Source organism: Cervus elaphus, chromosome 7 (assembly GCF_910594005.1).
Source record: "Cervus elaphus chromosome 7, mCerEla1.1, whole genome shotgun sequence".
Classification (NCBI taxonomy): domain Eukaryota; kingdom Metazoa; phylum Chordata; class Mammalia; order Artiodactyla; family Cervidae; genus Cervus; species Cervus elaphus.
This window is the reverse complement of record NC_057821.1, coordinates 16,972,591-16,991,327: the sequence shown is the minus strand read 5'-3', so window position 1 is coordinate 16,991,327 and position 18,737 is coordinate 16,972,591. Positions and strand designations below refer to the sequence as shown.

The window sequence follows — 18,737 nt, the reverse complement described above, 5'->3', positions numbered from 1 at the left end:
ATTAAGGAGGACTGTCTATAGTATCATAAGTTCTCTTGGCATATTGTTTGATAAGGATGCTGTGAGTTTCTTGAGAATGCAAACTGTCCTCTTCTTTGCACGTGTTAACATCTAGCATTAATATAAGGAGCTGTTCGAGAAATGCTTGTTGAAGGGAGGAATGAATCAACACAGACCACTCTAGTAGGCTCTGGGATGCTGGGGGCAGGACGGGCATGTGACAGTACTCAGATGAAGGCTGCAGCCACCAGATCTGCATGGTCCCATTGGAGTCCTCGGAATGCCTCAGAGCTTCTGTGTCTAAAACAGCATGGAACCAGAGAAGCTCAGTGGAAAAGCTGGTAAAAGCTGGGGGAGGTGCAGGAAGGGGGTAGGGAGGAGCCTGACGGATGCTGAAGGCTGCAAGAAGCAGTCACCACCAGCTGAGTCACACAGAGAGTTCCAGAATGCACCCCTCCCCCCCCAGCCCCTTTCTGGACTCCTGCCCCTGTGCTGCTACCATGGACCCCTAAGAAGTGAGCTGGGCCTTTAATTTCAGTAGACTCTATCTAGCATTAAAACAACAATGAAACACCAGGCACCACCGTACACACCCTCCCCGGTACAGAAAGAGCAGTGAGCTCAGCCGTCAGCCTCCGCGGCCTCAGTTTCCCTGCCGCTAGCCCCCTCCTCATCCTGCTCTCCATTCTGGAGCCTGCGCACAATGCGGGTAAGGTCCAGGCTTCGGGTCAGCGTGTCCAAGAGCATCTGGTCCTTCTGGACGCCCTCCATGAACTCCTCTAGGGAGAGTTCCCCTGGGGTAGAAAGAAAGGGCATCATGGGCAGGAGGCGTTCACGTCTGCTGACCCGGCCCAGAGCTGCAGTCTTGTAAGGGGGAGAGAACCAAGGCTGGAGGAAGTGGCTGTGAACAGAGCCGGCCAAGGAGCCAGAGACCAAAGTCTGGCGCAGACATCCCCAAAAGCCAGCTCCGAGGCCAGGGCGGAGGCAGGCGGAGGAGGTGGCCAGCAGCGGCCCCTTTGTGCCTCCCTCTCGCCTCCTGCCCTCTCCCCCTCTGAGCCTGGTGACACCCCCAGTGACCCTCCCCTGGGGAACCCCAGCGCGGCCTCACCATCCCCATTGACGTCAATCTTGGAGAACACTGTATCCGTGAACTCCTCGGCGGTCATGGTCGAGTCGCTGCAGGGGTTAATGGCTCGGATGGCCTGGGAGGGAAGAAGGAGAAGTGAGAGGACCGGTCCTAACTCGTCTCAGCGGTGGATGGGGCAGAGAGAGCTCGGCAAGCTCCCGACGGGATAGTCGGGGAGCGAGGGGAGTAGAAGTCAAGGTGTCCCGGGGCCTCAGACGGAGCTGGGGATGCGCATCTACAGCTCTTGGTGCAGAAGAGGAAACTGAGGCCCAGGGGAACCTGACCCAGGTCACGCAGCTGGTGAAGGCCCGAACCGCCGCGGGAACCCTATGTCTCAATCCCATCCCCTTCCGAGCGCGCGGACAGACCCCAGCCGGCTGAAGACCCAGCCCCGGCTCTCGGCTCGGCCCCGCCCCTGCCCGGCCCTCGGCACCTGGAGTTACCCGGATGATGGTGAGCAGCTCGTCGCGGTCGATGCATCCGTTGCCGTCCACGTCATAGAGCTTGAAGTACCAGCGCAGCTTCTGTTCCACCTTCCCCTTGAGGACCAGGCTCAGCGCCGCCACGTACTCCATGAAGTCGATGTAGCCGTCCTAGGCGGGGGGGCGTGGCCGCCTGAGCTCGTTTGTCTAGGCCCCGCCCCGGCCCCGCCCCCGGAGCCCCCAGGGGCCCGGGAGACGCTGAGCCCCGCCCCCTCGGCGCCCACCTGCTTGTGTCTCCTGGACGTCCTTCATAGTCCTTCATAGTCCAGCCTACCTTCCCCACTGGTTTACCAAATCCGATAAAGCAACCCCCCACTGGAGTGTAAATGGCTTATTGCTATCACTTCACAGGTACTTTGGTTCCAGCCGTCACTGTGATCCTCAAACTTCAGCCCTTTTCCAGTTTGGTGTGTGAGGTTACAAGATGTGTGTAGTTGAGACACAACCCCCTAGGAACAGGGGCGTAATTTGAATGAGCTTTAAGGCTCCTAGATAAGGAATAGAGGTAGATTTGGAGGCATCGAGTGCCTTTCTCCTTCCCTTTATTCTTGGAAGCTTACTGAGCACCGACTAGGTGCTGTGATAGACCGAGGATTCAGAACTCAGTAAGAGAGAAGCCCGTCCTGATGGGAGCGCACCGTTGAGGACACAGGCTGGAATCCTGCCCCACCGTCTCAAATATGTAGGATCTGGGAGGAAGGATTCAACATGACCCTTGATCCGTAGGAGTTATAATAGCTCCCACCTCCATGGAATTGATGTGGACTTAAATAAATGCAGGTATGTAAGGCACTCAACACTGCCTGGCATATAGTAAGCACTCAGTAAATGCCAGCTATTATTACTATTATTATTATTACCAAGGCTTCCCTGGTAGCTCAGATGGTAAAGAGTCTGCCTGCAATGCAGGAGACACAGGTTTGATCCCTGGGTCAGGAAGATCCCCTGGAGAAGGAAATGGCAACCCACTCCAGTATTCTTGCCTAGAAAATCACATGAACCTGATGCGCTACACCCCATGGGGTCACAAAGAGTCGGACACGACTGAACAACTAACACACACATTGTTACTACCATCACTATAGGGAAATCATGGTGCCATCATGACATATATTCGGGGACAGCACATCTGGACGGGACATTATGGACTCACAGACAGGAGAGCGGCCAGGCAAAGGCAGCAGAAAGGCTTCCTGGGGGAGGCGGTACCCTCATTGAGTCTTGGAGGGATTGGCCATGGGGGAAGGTGGTACAAGATATTGCTGCAGGATATTTCCCCAGGACTCCCCATATGTTCAGCAGCTGACTCTCCGCCTGGCCCTGCCAGCCCTACCAATAAGGTCAGGGAAGCAGGAAACACAGGCCTACCTCTGCCCACCTTCTGCCCAAGCCAAGAGAAGCCGGGAAAGGGAAGACTGTGTCTTGCAGAGAGGCTGAGTGCTGAAAGGAAAGGGGTACTGGACTCAGAGCCTGTGAACCCGGAGTTCAGCCCCTATTGCTCCACTTACAACCCTCACTCTGGAACCAGAGTGTTACAAGTTACTGAGTGGCAGGTTTGGGGTCCGTATGAAGAACTCTTTGACAGAATTGCCCACAGTGGAAGGGACAGACTCGTGCAGTAATGAGCTCCCTGTCCCTGAAAGTGTGCAAGCAGAGGCTGGGGTACTGTTATTAGGGACGTGGCAGAGATGGAACAGGAAGGCCTCTAAGAGCTCCCAATCGTGTGCTGGCCTTAGGTGAGGCCTCGACCATTCTGAGCTCCACGATGGAAGTCAAAATCATAGCGAATATTTTCAGGGTGTTTCCTCATGTTCAAGGGCTTTCCTACACATGGCTGTGCCATGGGGCATGCAGGATCTTAGTTCCCCAACCAGGGATCAAATCCATGCCCCTGTAGTGAAAGTGCGGAATCTTAAGCACTGGACCACCAGGGAAGTCCCTCAATCACTTCTTGACCAACCCTCCTCTCAGGGTCTTTGTCATGGTAGAGCCAGGCCCCCCCTGCAGCCATGTTCAGAGAAGCAAGATGTTTGCTTTCTTACCACTGTGGAGATTCCCCGCCCCCGGCAAGGGGACGCAGGGTAAGGACACTTTGCTTTTCATTTTTTGTCTTTCTGTATTGTTGGAAACTTTTACAATGAGCTGTCATTTCTTGGTAATTAAAATTTTTAATTTTATAGTTTTTTGTAATAAAAATGGCCAGAATGGGGCAATGGAAAGGCACGTGCGTTTGTGCCAGAAAGACCTAAACCCTGTCTTGGGAGAGGTGTGGCCTTGGACAAGTCAGATAGCCTCAGGGTCTGAGTTCTGAAACAGAAGGACAGTGTGTGCCTTTCAGGATTGTGGTCTGGGTTAGATCGGTAATAAGACTACGACAATACTAACTTGTTTTGTGTGCTTCGGGTGATTTGTGTTTCACTCACTGTACTCATTTAATCTCACAACCACCTCTGGGTATTTCTATCTCGATTTTCAGATGAAAAGTTGAAGGTGAGAGAGGTTAGGCCACATGCTAGTGAATGACAAAGCCTTGCCTAGAAACCGAGTCTCCTTGAGAATTCCCTGGTTGTCCCGTGGTTAGGACTCGGCCACTTTCACTGCCGGGAGAGTGTGGGTTCAATCCCTAGTCAGGGAACTAAGATCCCACAAGCCTCGTGGCGCAGCCAAAAAATAAATAAATAAATATTAATAAACTGAGTCTCCTAATTGCCACCCAGTGCTCAGATGCAGGGATGGGAGATTTACATTGATTTGTGTGCACCTGTGTGATTGCCAGGCACAATCAAGTTCAGGCAAAACTCTGAAGTAAGCAAAGCATATGCGAGTTGCCCTGGTCACATTCCCTACTCTTGGCCATACCCCCAAACCCTGCCCACCTGGTGCAGTTCCCTAGGATACAACTCTCTTCTAGTTCAAGGGCTGGCAAGCTTTTTCTACAAAGGGCCACATAGCACATGTTTCAGTTTTGATGATCTGTAAAAGAATGCATGTGGTGTGTTTTAACAAAACTTTGACAAAAATAGGCCCAAGGGCTATTGTTGGCCCTCCCCAAAACTTCCAGTCTTCTGTATCAAAACTTCCTAGTCCTGGGTCCCATCTTGTAGCCAACCTGCCCCACTGCCTTTTGCTGGTGGCAGTGGGTGGAAGTAGTGTCCAAAGTGTGATTTATGCCTTCAGTGTACAAGACACTTCAAATGTTACAAAGATGCTCTTCAGTTTAGCAAGTATGAATGTAAATTAATATATATTATATATAAGTAGTCCATAAAACTCGTAATTCCTCATATAGTCATTCACTCAAGTAAAAATACTGATTGAGCTCCTACTGTGTTCTAGGCACTGTTCTAGGTGCAAAGGATACAGCAATGAAAAAGAAAGACAAAAATCCCTGCCTTTGTGGAGCTCACATTCCATCAGGGAGATTGACCATAATCATAGCAGCTAAATGTTATTCAACATCATCTTCTAATACGAAGACGAGACATGCTCTAAGGGAAAATGGAAGGTCGAGGAAATGCCTGGGTGGGGACTAGTCCCAGTTAAATAGGGCTGAAACCAGGACGTCAGGGCAGGTATCAGTGAAAAGGAGACATTTGACCAGAGCCTTGCAGCTGGGGAAGCTGTGAGCTGAGCGGAATTCTGGAACAAGAGTGCCTGGTGGAACCCAGGCCCTAAGGCGGGGGTGTGAGTAGAATTAAAGAGGTCGGGTTTGGGACAATACAAGTGGTGCTTTTGAAAAAAAGTGAAAGCATTAGTCGCTCAGTTGTGTCCTACTGTTTGTGACTCCATGGACTGTAGCCTGCCTGGCTCCTCTGTCCATAGAATTCTCCAGGCAGAAATACTGGAGTGCATTGCCATTCCCTTCTTCAGGGGATCTTTCTGACCCACGGATAGAAGCCGGGTCTCCAGCACTGCAGGTGAATTCTACTGTCTGAGTCACCAGTGAGTGGTGCTTACTTTGACAGAAATTGAAGAGCTAGCATTTGGATGACTCGGTTAGCCAAATACAGGGTTGAGGGGCTGCCCCGTCCCGGTGTCGTAAGTGTCATCTTAGATCTGAGATCCAAAGGGTTATCTTGATCCAAAGGGTTTCCTTAACAGGCAAGAAGCTGAGCTCCTTCAGTGCTTGTGGGTATAATGAGTTGAGGCTCAACCATGGACTCTGACACCTTTTCAGGAAAGATCCTTTCTTCTGGAGTATTTCAGGGGTCTAGCGTGAGGATGCCATCCCTTCTTGGTCTCTGTACCTTGGGCTCCAGTACTCTGACCCTGCACCCCTTTTAGGAAAGCTCTCAGGCACCACAATGCTGCCCTTGAGGCTGGGACTCAAAGCCCATAAGCTGCTTTGGCCCCTTGATCCTAAACATTAGTGAGTTTTTAAATAGCCTCTGAGCCTCAGCTTTCCCTAGAAGCCCCACCTACAATGATGTTGGGACCCTCTGGGCAGTGAGGGGAGCCGGAAAAGCTCTGGGCAATGTCTCCCCAGCGTGCAGTGGACACTTGGCAGCTTCCTGTCCTCACCTTGGAGGAGGCAGCAGCCCAGGTCGGGGCCAGCAGGGAGGCAGAGATAGATGTGTGGATTTATGTTCTTCTACCACCACATCTTGACTGAATTGCTCCAAATAAATGGAAGGTTTGCTCTGAAATACCAAGAAACATCTTAACTGATGCTCCTGATGTCCATGACAGTTGACGGTGAATAAGCCGAGGCAGAGCAGGGAAGAAATGGGCTCCAAGGCCACCTGGCTGATGAAAAACGAGGGATGGAAACTCACAGTGCCCCCTCTATCTTCTCAGGAAGCCCTCTCCTGGTGTGTCCAGGTGATCCCTTGGGGAAACGTCTATAATTAGGTCCTCTTAGGATGAACTGAGGTCACCGGGGACTTGGGAGCTGGAGTAGCCTGGAGTAGCCTGGAGTACCCTGGTGACCAGGCAACCCTGACTGTCCCCAGTTCTAGGGTCCACAGATCATCATGGGATGGGTGACCCAAACAACGTGGACCTGCTCACCCCAGACCAGCAGGTCTGAAGCTCATCACCCTGCTTTCTGCCCTCCGCCCCTCTGCCTTCTGCATCCTGGGAGCATCTAGGGGCCTCTGCAGAGACACCAGGAGCAGCATCAAGCATTTTTAGTAGGTGCTCGACGACCGTCTTGTTAAGTGTTCACGCTTGTTCTGGGGTAAATTGCGCATGTGGAAGAGGCAGAGGAAACCAACATCTAGCCTCCGAGGGCACTGACCGGGGTCTGTCTCTTCCCCGGGGACAAGGGCTGATTCATTTCTAAACCTCCAGCGCCTGACACACAGTAGGTGCTCAATGGACGTTGAAAACTGCAGTCCCTGACGTAGACATTCAGTCTCCCAGATAAACATTCATTCCTCCAGCAGTCCTCACACCTACCCCTCCGACCCCCTCACTAGCCCCCGGGGCATCCCTGCAGCGCTCCCCACCCAGAGCCCGGCTCACTTTGTTGAAGTCAAAGGTCTCAAACATCTGCTCCACGTACTGGCTGGCCCACGGGCTCAGATTCTTGAGGCCGAAGAACTGGCGGAACTCGTAGAGGGTGAGCTGGCCGGAGGGGCACTCTGTCATGAACTTCTTGTACCATTGGTGGCACTCGGTGCTGCTCAGCTCCTCCACCGACTTACCGTCCATAATGTTCCCCATCGCTCAGGCCCGTGGGAGGCTGATGCCCAAGGGCCACTGGTTCTTGTCACCGCTGGTCACCGCTGGTCCCCACACCAGCGCGGCTGGGCTTCCTAACACTGGGCCCTCCTCGCTCACAAGCCTGAGTTCCCCAGATCTGAGCGCGGAAGGGCCTGACGAATCCCAAAGTGCAGGGAAATGACTAGAGGAGGTAAGCAGAAGAGAGGAGGCCACGGGGGCTGTGCAAGCCTACACCAGATCCAAGGGCTGCCAGAGAACGCGTGTTAAAAGTCCCCACTAAATCCTTGCAGCCAATGGAGACCCGCTCACTCTGAGAAGAGGAGCGAAAATAGAACAAAGCTTAGGGGACCAGAGGCCCAGGATTACAGTCTTGAGCTGGAGGTGAGAGGATTTTCTTACCCAATTTGCAATCTCCTGATCCCTTCTTATGGGGACAAAGTGGGTGGCCAGCCAACAGCTGTTCTGATCCTGTCACCTCCACTCCCTTCTCCTGGTTTGAATGGGTGCTCAGTGTTTCTGGCTCCTGTCCTCAGACACGGAATTGAGGTACCAATGAGAAAGATCTGGTTTCTCTTCCAGAGGTGGGCCAGCTGAGGGCCCTTGGGAGGACTGCTGTGGACAGTTACCCAGGCTGTGCACTGCCCCTGGCTGTCATGACAGAGGGGTTCCATTAACATCACGGATAGTTAACATATGAGGGTCTGGGCGATGCGGAGTTTACGGGCTCCCCAGACGAGACCAGAGAAGTCAGAGGAAAACCCCTTTTACATAAAGCCGCACAAATACACATAGCCTCACACACACACACACTGGTCCTGTTTTGACCACACTTACATTCCTGGAAGCTGCATCTTTCCCATTGTGGGAGGCTAGAATTCAGCCCTCCATCTCACTCTGAACCTGACACCATCACCACTCAGGGGCGGGGGGAGGGGACACTGAGTGTGTGCCTAGTGGCCTGGGGCATGTGTGGGTGTGTGTATGTGTGTTTGTGAGTGTGCTGCTACCCGCTGGTCCTGGAAGCGTCCCTGGCTGAGAATAGAAGCCCATCTATGCAGCGACATCTTTCTCTGATCTCTAGTGGGACACTCTCTGGCCATAGACTATTTTATATATATATATATATATAATTTTTTAAATATTTATTTTAAATATTTATTTGGCTGCACTGCCAGGTCTGAGTTGCAGCACTCAGGATCTTTAGTTGGGTCATGCGAACTCGGTTGGTGGCACGTGGGAAGCGTGGACTCTTAGCCACTAGACCACCAGAGAAGTCTCCGGCCAACGTTCAAGTGCACTTAAGCCCTAGCTCTGTCCTGTCCCTTCCCTGTCTGCCTCCCTTATCTGCTATGTGGACCACCCTCTCTGCATTTAAATAAAAAAGTAAACTAGAGGAGGCTTCCCTGACGGTCCAGTGGTTAAGACTATGCCTTCCAATAAAGGGGGTGCAGGTTAGATCGCTGGGTTTGATTCCTGGTTGGAGAGCTAAGATCCCACATGCCTCACGGCCAAAAAATCAAAACATCAAACAGAAGTGATATTGTAACAAATTCAGTGAAGACTTTTAAAATGGTCCACATCAAAAACATATTTAAAAAAAAAGCAAACTAGAACCCTCAGAGGCAGTTTGAGGATGGAGGCACCAGGAAGTCGGTAGTTCTTATACAGTTTTGTGGGGAAAATGTCAGGCTGTCATCCTAAGATTACTCCCTAAGAACTGGACAGAGGAACTGGGCCTGGAGAGGTCAGCTCAGAGAGGTGGCCCAGCTCAACAAAGGGCGGTCACAGCCTTCCAGCCATCAGGGCCCAGTCCTGGGTATCCAGGGGCTCTGAGCACTGGCTGGGTGGAGGGAGGAGCCTGGAGTGATGGGGTCTGTGCCCCTGAATACTGCTCAGCCCTAGAGGCCCTCTCTCAGGGGGACATCCCCTTCCAACAGCTCAGGGCACAGAGGAAGCACCTGAAGCAGAACCCTGGGCACCTAGGGAGAGATTTCCCTCCTTGACCAAGATGCTTCAGATGGAATGAGACAAAGCTCCCTGGGAACAGAGGAGCCTCTGGGGGCTGTTTCTCTGGCCCTGCTCTACAGGCATCTGCCAGCTATAACTGAGGATGGGATGGGGTGGGGGGCTATGTGCTCTGGACCAGGTATGTCTGCCATCTCAGATCTGGTTTTCCCCCAGGGATCAGTTTTCTTCCTTTCCATTATCCACAAGATGGTCTCCTTTCCAGTTCTACAGCTCTTTTTGCCCATTATCCTGAGAAAGTTCATCCAAAGGACCTGAGTTAAGAATGCCCCTTTAGAAGACCAGAGAGAGAGAGAAAGACTGAGACGAGAGTGATGTCAATACTGTTGTCCTTGTCACTTGTGAACATGATACCTATGATGAGAAGGAAACCACCAAAATGTTAACAGGGTCGTCTCTAAGTTATGAGATCACCAGTGATTTTTCATCTTTGCTTAAAAAAAAAAAAAAAATCTGCATCTCAAAAAATGGTTCATGGGAATTCCCCAGCAGTTCAATGGTTAGAACGCAGTGTTTTCATTGCCTAGGGCCAAGGTTCAATTCCTGGTTGGGGAACTAAGATCCTGCAAGCCATGCTGCACAGCCAAAATAAATAAAAAAATTAAAAATAACAGTTCATAATGTACATATGTTGCTCACATAAACAGAAGATAACCATTTTTGAAAAAAGAATCAAATGGGACTGTTTTACTTCTCTTTCACCTAAAACGATCGACTTAAGATCGACACTGCAATCTGTCTGTTTTGATCAGGTTCTCTGGAGCATGGTTTTTTCCGGGGATGAGAGGGCAGAGAGGGCTCCTCCCTTTATTTTGCTTGGGACCCAGGCTAGGATTCATGCCCTTGCAGAGTCCTCTCAGGCCCAGGGTTTGAAATGAAGAGGTCAAAGAGGAGGTGACAGCTCATCTTTCCATCTCTGCTTATATCCTCCTCACTCTTCATGTGTGAGCACAAAAGCTACCTCCTCTGTGAAGCCTTCTGAATCTCTGCAGACTTCACCTTCCCTGCCTCAGCACTCTGACATCTTGCTTATGTGTTCTATTAGTTTTCTACATTGCATAACAAATTACCCACAAAGTCATCAGCTTCAAACTATGCACATTTATTATCTCACAGCTTCTGTGGACCAGGAGTCTAGGCATGGCTCAACGGGGTCCTCTGCCCAGGATTTCACAAGGCTGGAATCAAGGGACCATCTGGGCTATGTTTTCATCTGAAGGCTTGACTGGGGAAGCATTCACTTCTACCTCATCCAGGTCTTTGGTAGAACTCATTTCCTGTGACTGTAGGATGGAAGCCACAGCTCTCTGCTAGATATTGTCTGGAGGACACTCTCAGGTCCAAGAAGTTGCCCCAAGTTTCTAGAAGCTGCCCACGGTTCCTTGTTACATTGACTCCTCGACATGGCTGCTTATTTTATCAGGTCAGCGAGGAGATCCTCTCTGTAATCTGCTAAAGTGGAATCTCATATAATGGAACCTCATCAAGGAAGTGACACCCATCACCTTTGCCATAGTCTGTGGAGTAGAAGCAAGTCACGGGTCTCACCCACACTCAGAGGGAGGGGCCTGTACAAAGGCAGGAACAACAGGTGGAAATCATGACAGCTCACTTTAAAGTCTATGATAGTCACACTTTTACAATAACAGACAAAACACTCATTTCTTTCTGGAATTATAAGCAGCTGGTTATTACCAGCCTGTCCTCAGGAATCCAGCAAGCTCTCCAGAGCAAGCTCTTCTGTCTTCCTCATTTTTTTTTACAACACTCCAGCACCCAGTAGCATGGATCCCACACAGTCATGTGCTGGCTATGCTGTGGGCCCCTCCCTCACTCCTTCTCTACCTTTGTTGGTCTGCTCTGAGCCCCAGGAGGCTGAAACCTGTGGACTGGATCACCTGGGCTCCCTGACCCTCTGGCTTCAAGCTAGGTTCATCCTTTGAGAAACACTGCTAGGAGATTAGAGGACGGAAAGAGACCAAGGCCGGGTACCTGTTCCCCTCCCTCCTGCTGGGCCACAGTTTGGGTCCTGGTTGTTTTCTTTGACCTTCAGCTACAGCTCCTGCTAGAACCCTCTCCAGGCTCCTATGACAAAGCCTCATCCCTCTACCCCTCAGGCTTAGGGGTAAGAAGGGCTTCCCTCTGTTGCTACCCTCTGGGCATATCATCCGTCCCTTAACCATGCCCACTTATCTGTGAACAGTTCCTTCATTACACCCCCCCTCAATTATCTTTCAGAAAGTAACATTTGACTGGGAGGGGCTCAATAAAACATTATTGAATGAACGGATGATAAGATGATAAGAAAAGATTCAAGAGAGCTAACACAGACTAGAGCTTTTATGTCTAAAACACCAGGTTAAGCTTGATGAACAGGCTCAAGACAGTCCTGTGGGATGGATGCTATTATTTCCATGTGAGACGGGAGGAATTGGGGGCAGAAAAATCACATTCTCAGGTTCACAAAATTTTTAAGTGGTGATGCACCAAAGTTTTTCCATGTTAAATTCTTGCTTTTAGGCTAAGTCGTCAAATCGCTGGGAAGGGAACTTCCTGGCAGTCCAGTGGTTAGGACTCCACACTTTCACTGCCAAAGGCCCAGGGTTCAACCTCTGGTCAGTTCAGTTCAGTCGCTCAGTCCTTTCCGACTCTTTGTGACCCCATGGACTGCAGCACGCCAGCCTTTCCCCTGGTCAGGAAACTAAGATTCCCACAAGCCACAGAGCTGGGGGCGAAAATAAGTCCCGGGGGGGAAAGGCTGGATGAACCTAGGGGATCTATAAGCCTCTGAGTCTAGCGCCTTCCCTGTGGCCCCTCTGTCTGAGCAATACCCCAACAGGGAGCTCGCTCCCGCTGGCTATGGGGCCCATCCCTCACTCCAGCCCAAGGTGCGAATGGAATCCATGGCCACCCAGCCCCAGAGGCCAGCCTCTCCCTCCGCAGGGGCTCTAGCAGTCCTGCTCCCCATTCCTCCCCCAGACACACAGATGCCAAGTCAGGGAGACGGGGCTCCATAGCGAGGCATCCAGGAAAAGATGAATACATGAGAGGAGGAAGAGACGGACCCGCGGGAGGAGGAAGAGACGGACCCGTGGGAGGAGTACCGAGGGTCTGAGGGGACGGCTCATGCTGTGGCCGCGTGAGAGAGGACCGTGGCCTCCCCTGGCTGCTGTCTGCAGGACTCCTTCCCAGGACAGATGCCACACCAGAGTGAGAGGACCCACGAGGCTGAATGATGCCAAGGAGCGGGAGCATGGCGGGCAGGGGTGTAGAGGCAGAAGACATGCCCGGAAGGGATGGGAGGGGTGGCAATCCCAGTCTCGACTAATCGCTCCAACGTGCCCGTGTGCCCACTGGCCACCTCCACAGAAACACAACAGAGCCCGGAACACAGGTTCTGGGCCTCCAGAGACTGTCCCGCCCAGACCGACCTGGCACCTTGGCTGGCTTCTGTCAAGGTGTACTGCAAGCGTCAGTGGAGGCTGCTTTACCAAGGTGAACCTCTAGGGGGCGACGTTCTCCAGGAGCGAGGGGGAGGCGTCAGTTGAGAGCGTGCAGATACGGGCCCCGCCCCCACTCCTCGAGGCTGTCGGGTCTGGGGGAGCAGAGATGGTTCTTGTTCATCTTTGTAGCCCAAGGGCCCAGCATGCGCTAGGTGTTCACCCAGTGTCTGTGGGATGGTTGTTGGGAGGTACAGCTTTGGGTTGTGTGTAGACTGAACACTTGCATTTATCTCTGCCTCTTTTGAAAAGCACACTGAGATGGCAATTCATTTCTAAAAGCTGCAGATCCAGAGAGACCAAGAGGAAGAAGACAGATGACAGGTTCTAATAAAAATTTTGGACGAGAGAAACAGATGGGCGAGTGGTGCCTTACCAGAGTGTGGAAAGTTGAAACCTGAGTGCTAGAGAGCAGGAGAGGGGACTTCCCTGGTGGTCCAGTAGCTAAGAGTCCATGCTCCTAGTGCAGGCGGCCTGGGTTCAATCCTTGGTCAGGGAACCGGATCCCACCGGCCACGACTAAGAGTTCGCATGCTGCCACAGAGATCCCCGGTGCAGCAACTGAGACCCAGTGCAGCCACATAAATTAAAAATAAATAAAATCTTAAATTCCCACCACAGGACTCTGGAAGCTCAGGAGATAGGCACAGAAGGTGCCGTGGGGGCTGGGGTGCAGGACAGGTGGGGCAGAAGTAGGGGTACTGGTGGGAAGTTTGTGTCAGAAGCAACTCGTTCCCCAGAGGCCCTCCTCAAGGCAGCAGAACGGACATCTTAAGGTGTCATCTCTCTCCTCCTGGCCCTGGGTGAAGGTTATTCTGAGACTTGAACTGGACAAGCTCCAGCCTCGAGAGACAGCTCGGGAGGAGAGAAGGGCTGCTCTGGAAACCAGGAAGTTATGGCAAAGTCTGCCTATGAAAAGTGAGACCCCTGCCCAGCTCCTTCCCACACTGGCTCCATGAACAATGGCAACCAGGAAGGAGAGACTTGATACAGATGCCAAATGGCCTGCTTCCAGCCAAGGATCACTAGACATTCAAGGAAAGCCTCTAATTTGACAGACAGCCTACTTCAAATATAATACATAGAAAAACCTGGGTCCTTTGCTGTTAGGTGATATTTAGGACACCCTCTCATCCTTTTTCTCTGGCTTGCCATCTTCTTTTCAGAGAACGGTGTCCAGGGAAATCTGGCCAGTGCGTTGGTTGCTTGTCTGGGTCCCCAGCATCCTGTCTCTTCATCCCACACCAGCCCCCTTGTCTCCTGTGCCCTAGAAGTATGCACCACTGAATCCACCATTCTATCTGCAATAAGACGTGATTCCTAGAAATGAAACCAGTTGGAATCACTCAGTTGTCTGCTGGTAAATATTTAACTACTGGCTCTATGGAAAAAAAGAAATCCTGTTTTATAGATGTTTGCTGGTTTCCAGGGTGTAAATACTTCCACTGTGCTGGTTTCAAGCTACCAGCGTGAAGTCACTGATTGTGGAGTCGGGAGCTGCCCACTGCCAGCTCTCACAGGCCAGTTGAAGCTGGCGCCAGCAGGCCATTGGATCCAGCCTTGGGCAGCAGTGACCAAGGACTCACTCCGGCTCGGAGTCAAGCACACTGTGCTTTTACTCTCCTTCTCCGTGAACCTCGGCCCATGAGCCTAACTAACGTCAGCATCAGCTCTGCTGGACCAGAAGGGAGACTTGAGATGGGAAGTCCATCCCTCACCAAAAAAACTACCAGTCAGAAAAGGCAGTTTTATGTAAAACTAGGAGCTAGAGAGGAGGCTCCCTGGAGATCAGGTTCACTCCCTGCAGGACGTTCCCCCTTCCCCAGTGGTTGCTCCAACCCCAGATCATGGTCGATTGATGTAGCTCTTTCTTATTATTGGAGAGGTTGCCAAACTGGGACCACAGGCAGGGTGTGGCCAGCATGGGCTTTGCTTGGGACTCAGGCTCTGCAGGGGAGTTGGGGTTACTCTTGGGGTGAGCTGATGAGAATTAGGTCCTTCCAAGTCTTCAGGCACCTCTGGCCGTAACCCTGCTTACAGCACCCCTGTGGCCTCAGTTTATCCACCCATAGCCACCCATTCAGATGCCAGGGAAAGGAAGAAGAAACTTTAATTGCTGCTGAAAAGCGAGACCTCCCTTTGCCATTGTTGACAGTGGGCAGGGCACAGCCGTCCTAGCCCGGGGACTTTCTGCTCCTCCGGGAGGGAGCAGCCCTTCCCCTTGGGGACCCAGCATCGTGGGGGTGAGGGTGCAGGGTCGGGGGCTTCTGACTGGCACAGGCCTACGAGCGCCACAAGACCAGGTTGGCGGGAGGCACGTCGAAGCGCTTGCGGGTGTGGTCGGTGTCCCGGCGGTATAGGTAGCCACAGGTGGGCTTCTGCAAGGTGTAGAAGGGGTTCAGGGAGTTGGAGTACTGGGAGGTGTAGAAATTGAACCTGAGCTTGTCTGGATTCTGCCCTCTGGGGTCCACCACCACCGGCACATAGGCTGCTGCCAGAGTCTGCTCACGGTCCTGCTTCCACGACAAGGACAGGGGACGGTGTGGAGCCTTCACCTTTTGGCCTGATGGCGTCTTTGGGCCATGACTGGGTACTGAGGATTTCTGTGAGTCCTGGGAGGAAGGAAAGAAGGGGAGAGCTGGGGACTTCGCGAGGGCCAAGGGCAGGAGGGAGGGGGCAGGGGCACTGCTGAGAGGCCCACAGAGCTACCCCTGGAGCCCAGCTCTGCTGGCCCTGGAGCTAGACACTTGCAGGCAGGAGAAAGCCTTCAAGCTCCACCACCTGACCTGCTTCTACAAACCTGGGTTTGCTTCTTGGAGACCTCGACCAGCTCAGAGGCTGGGAACCCAGGGGTCATCTCCAACCCCACCCCTGCCCCTTCCCCTGCATCCGGTCTGTCCATCAATGTCGCCCACATCCTTCTCTCCCTGGCCTCTGCCACCGTACATCAGGCCTCCATCCTCTCTCCTACAAGGCGACTCCAGCTTTCTACCAACTCTTCCTGTTTCTTTCTCTCTTGTGTTCCCAGCCTGTGCTTCACACTCTGAATTAGTCTCTCTATTGGGTTGGCCCCAAAGTCCATAACATCCTACGGAAAACCCTGAATGAACTTTTGGACCAACCCAATATATTAGTGACCAGAATGTATGGCTTGTCCTCAAAGCATCTTTTGCTGCCCAGAAAATAAAGGCCAAGTCCCCAGCCTGGAAGGACAGGGCTCCCCCAAACCCTGAGTTCCAGCTATCCAGTCTGCCTGTCACTTCCTGGTCACACCTGATCCTTTCAGGCAGTCTTACCTTAGCTCAGGCTGTCCCCCCAAACTAGTCTGCCCTCCCTCCCACCCATCAGGGATACTCTTTCCTGTTCATCCCTGTGCCCCTTAAGAGCAGCACTCTCTTACCCTTACCCTTAACATAATAGCCTCCAAAATCCTACTCCTTCTCTTACTCCAGACCAAGACATTGAGCAAACGCTCAATAACTATTGGTTCAACAGAACTGGATTCTAGTAAGGGTCGTTGGCCTTCCAACCAGCCAGCCCCGTTCTAATTTAGAACACTTCTCATTGTTACAGACTGTATCTCCCACCCAACAATGTCTGCCCTTTATAACCACTCTTGGGTGATTGGGTATGGAGGTCCACCCTCCTAGGAGTTCCCTGTTGCAGCCTTTATCCCATGGTACTGACATTTATTTGGCCCTCTGTTGCTACCCTCCTTGACCATCCTGTGACTGAAACATCTTCCTCACCTTTGAGCCCCCATACCATCACCCAGATCCTGGGTGCCCTCTCACTAGGAATCTTCATAGCTGTGATGGAACAACCCAAAGTCTGAGATCCCTGAGTGTCAGGCAGCTCTGTTGCACTCCCCCAGGCTGCAACTCTCAAGAAGACCCATGTCCTGTTTGCAGAGGCCCCAGGGAAACCCCAGCTGTAGAGCTATTGGAAGTTGAACCCCTGCCATCTGACAAAAGAAACCCCCAATACTCAAATCATAATGTACGTTCTGTTGTGTTTAATTTATAAACTATTTGCCCAACTCACACTTGCCCAGGCTTTCCTCCAAGGCAGTCTCTGCTCCCATAGGTTCCCACCTAGCAATATATGACCCTCAGCCTTGCCCTTCAAAATTCTCCCTTATCCTCCCATGCCAGCAGCTCTCATGACACCTCCTCCAGGAAGCCTCAGATGCTGTGGCCTCTGCACCCATCTCACCATCCTCCGTGCCCTTAGGCCCTCCTCCCGGGATGTGGTCCTTAGCTGGGCTGGGATTAGGATGAGGCAAGGCTATGCATTTTCAGGAGGGGCTCATATTCAGACTCATGCAAGGGCACAGTGAGTGTTTCCTTTCAAATATTTTGCGCCCTAGGTCCTGTGCTTGCCTCATCTTCATCCCAAATAGTGGTCCTTCCAGGCTCTGGCTAAAGTCCCAGCAGCCTGTACGCTGCTCTCAGAGGTCAGCACCACACCCTATTCACCTGGGTCCCCGGGGCTCAACCCAGTGCTGGCACACAGCCAAGCTGGTGAGAGGGGCGCACGAGCAGTCAGCAGCCTTCCCAGACCCGTCCAGGCTCGGCTTGGGGCTCACACTGGGAATGAGCGATGAATAGTCACAATCCGTGGTCGTTTTTCACCACCACCCATGAGCACAGCGCCGAGCCCTTTCAGTGGATTTCCTCTGAGAGTCCTCACATTAACCCTTTAAGGAAGGTATCGTTATGAGCCCCGTTTATGATTGAGAAAACAGAAATCAGGAGGGTATTCCCAAGTTTAGGGCCATGTGACTGGTGAGGAGCTAGGCTGTGATGGGGACCCAGGCCTGGTTGACTCCAGGGGCCACACCCTGTACCCCACAATACATGCTGTGTCCACAGCACTGGGGGGATGGGGCCTGCCAATTCATTTCTGTTCTCATTTCATCATCTTGCTGGCCCTTGCTAGATGTGCTGGGAGGCAGGTGAGCAGCTAGGGCGACCCCTCCCCAGGCCCCAGGCTCACTGGTGAGACAGGGTGGCCTGATGTCCCGGGTGTGGCGGGGACACTGTGGGGTTTTGAATGCTGGATTTTGGTTCTGGGTCCTTGGACCTGGCACAGACAGGATGACACCCCAGGAGTCTGAGGTTTATTCTATGAATTATCTCTCAGCGCAGCTGAGGATGTGACATCAGTTGTTCTATCCATTCGTGCTCCTCTTACGCACCCGGCTCTGGGTGTACAAGTAGCAGAGACACTACACATATGAACACAAATACGAAGCCCTGGGGATAGTGCTTCTCAGTCTCGGCCCCGTTGACACTTTGGGCTGGATACGTCTTTGTTGTGGGGCTGTCCTGTGCGTCAAGGGATGCTTAGCATCAGCCCTGGCCTCTGCCCACTAGCACCCCCCGCCAATTGTGTCAGCCGAGAGCGTCTCTCGGTATTGCCAGCTCCTTCCGAGGGTGGTGAGAATCAGTGCTACATAGTCCATGACAGTTTCTTTTTCCTCAGCATTGAGGCTGATAGCCTGGAGGTGTAGAATTTTCCTTTCCTGGGCCACACAAGTGGCTCGGGTTTTTCGTGTTAAGCCTGAATCCAAGGATGCGGGCTTCTGGTCCTCCTGACACGGCAGGGAGGCTCAGCCTGTGCCTGCGGAGACAGGGAACAGCAGAGGCCCCGCCCCCACCAGCCCCTGCTCCCCAGCAGCTCTAGGCCTCCTGGGCCTTGCCCCTCAGGCTCCGGAGCTGGTGTGGGAGGTGACAGAGGCAGGTACTTTCAGAATTGTTGTGGGGGGTTCCTCCTGCAAGGGGAAGGGCTTGCAACACTCTTTCCTAATAGGATCGAGAATCTACCATCTGCCAGGGACTAACCACTGACCTCTGCAAAAGCCCCAAAGAGCCATTGTGAGATGTTATTCCCATCTTTCTGGTTTCCCTGGTGGCTCAGATGATAAAGAATCCA

General features: G+C 52.4%; 2 protein-coding genes across 2 annotated transcripts; both read right to left on the bottom strand.

Annotated features, from left to right (window-relative positions):
• Positions 1-532: 532 nt before the first annotated feature.
• On the bottom strand, positions 533-8,012 carry GUCA1A (guanylate cyclase activator 1A). Its single transcript, XM_043907457.1, has 4 exons — positions 7,075-8,012; positions 1,570-1,719; positions 1,109-1,202; positions 533-794 (listed from the first exon to the last, which is right to left on the bottom strand). The coding sequence occupies exons 1-4, from the start codon at positions 7,273-7,275 to the stop codon at positions 622-624; spliced, it is 618 nt and encodes a 205-aa protein (XP_043763392.1). The 5' UTR covers positions 7,276-8,012; the 3' UTR covers positions 533-621.
• A 7,070-nt stretch (positions 8,013-15,082) lies between these two features.
• Positions 15,083-15,657, bottom strand: GUCA1ANB (GUCA1A neighbor). Its single transcript, XM_043908708.1, has 2 exons — positions 15,601-15,657; positions 15,083-15,412 (listed from the first exon to the last, which is right to left on the bottom strand). Exons 1-2 carry the CDS (start codon positions 15,655-15,657, stop codon positions 15,083-15,085), a joined length of 387 nt encoding a protein of 128 aa, XP_043764643.1.
• Positions 15,658-18,737: the final 3,080 nt, after the last annotated feature.

Bases quoted from the DNA above. Each gene is read 5' to 3' on its own strand.
- GUCA1A (XM_043907457.1), bottom strand. From the start codon at position 7,275: ATGGGGAACATTATGGACGGTAAGTCGGTGGAGGAGCTGAGCAGCACC. The intron at 1,720-7,074 runs GTGAGCCGGGCT...CCCCCCGCCTAG, and splicing joins AGACCTTTGACTTCAACAAA to GACGGCTACATCGACTTCAT. The intron at 795-1,108 runs GTGAGGCCGCGC...TTTCTACCCCAG, and splicing joins GATTGACGTCAATGGGGATG to GGGAACTCTCCCTAGAGGAG.
- GUCA1ANB (XM_043908708.1), bottom strand. From the start codon at position 15,657: ATGACCCCTGGGTTCCCAGCCTCTGAGCTGGTCGAGGTCTCCAAGAAG. The intron at 15,413-15,600 runs GTTTGTAGAAGC...CCTTCCTCCCAG, and splicing joins TCTCCAAGAAGCAAACCCAG to GACTCACAGAAATCCTCAGT.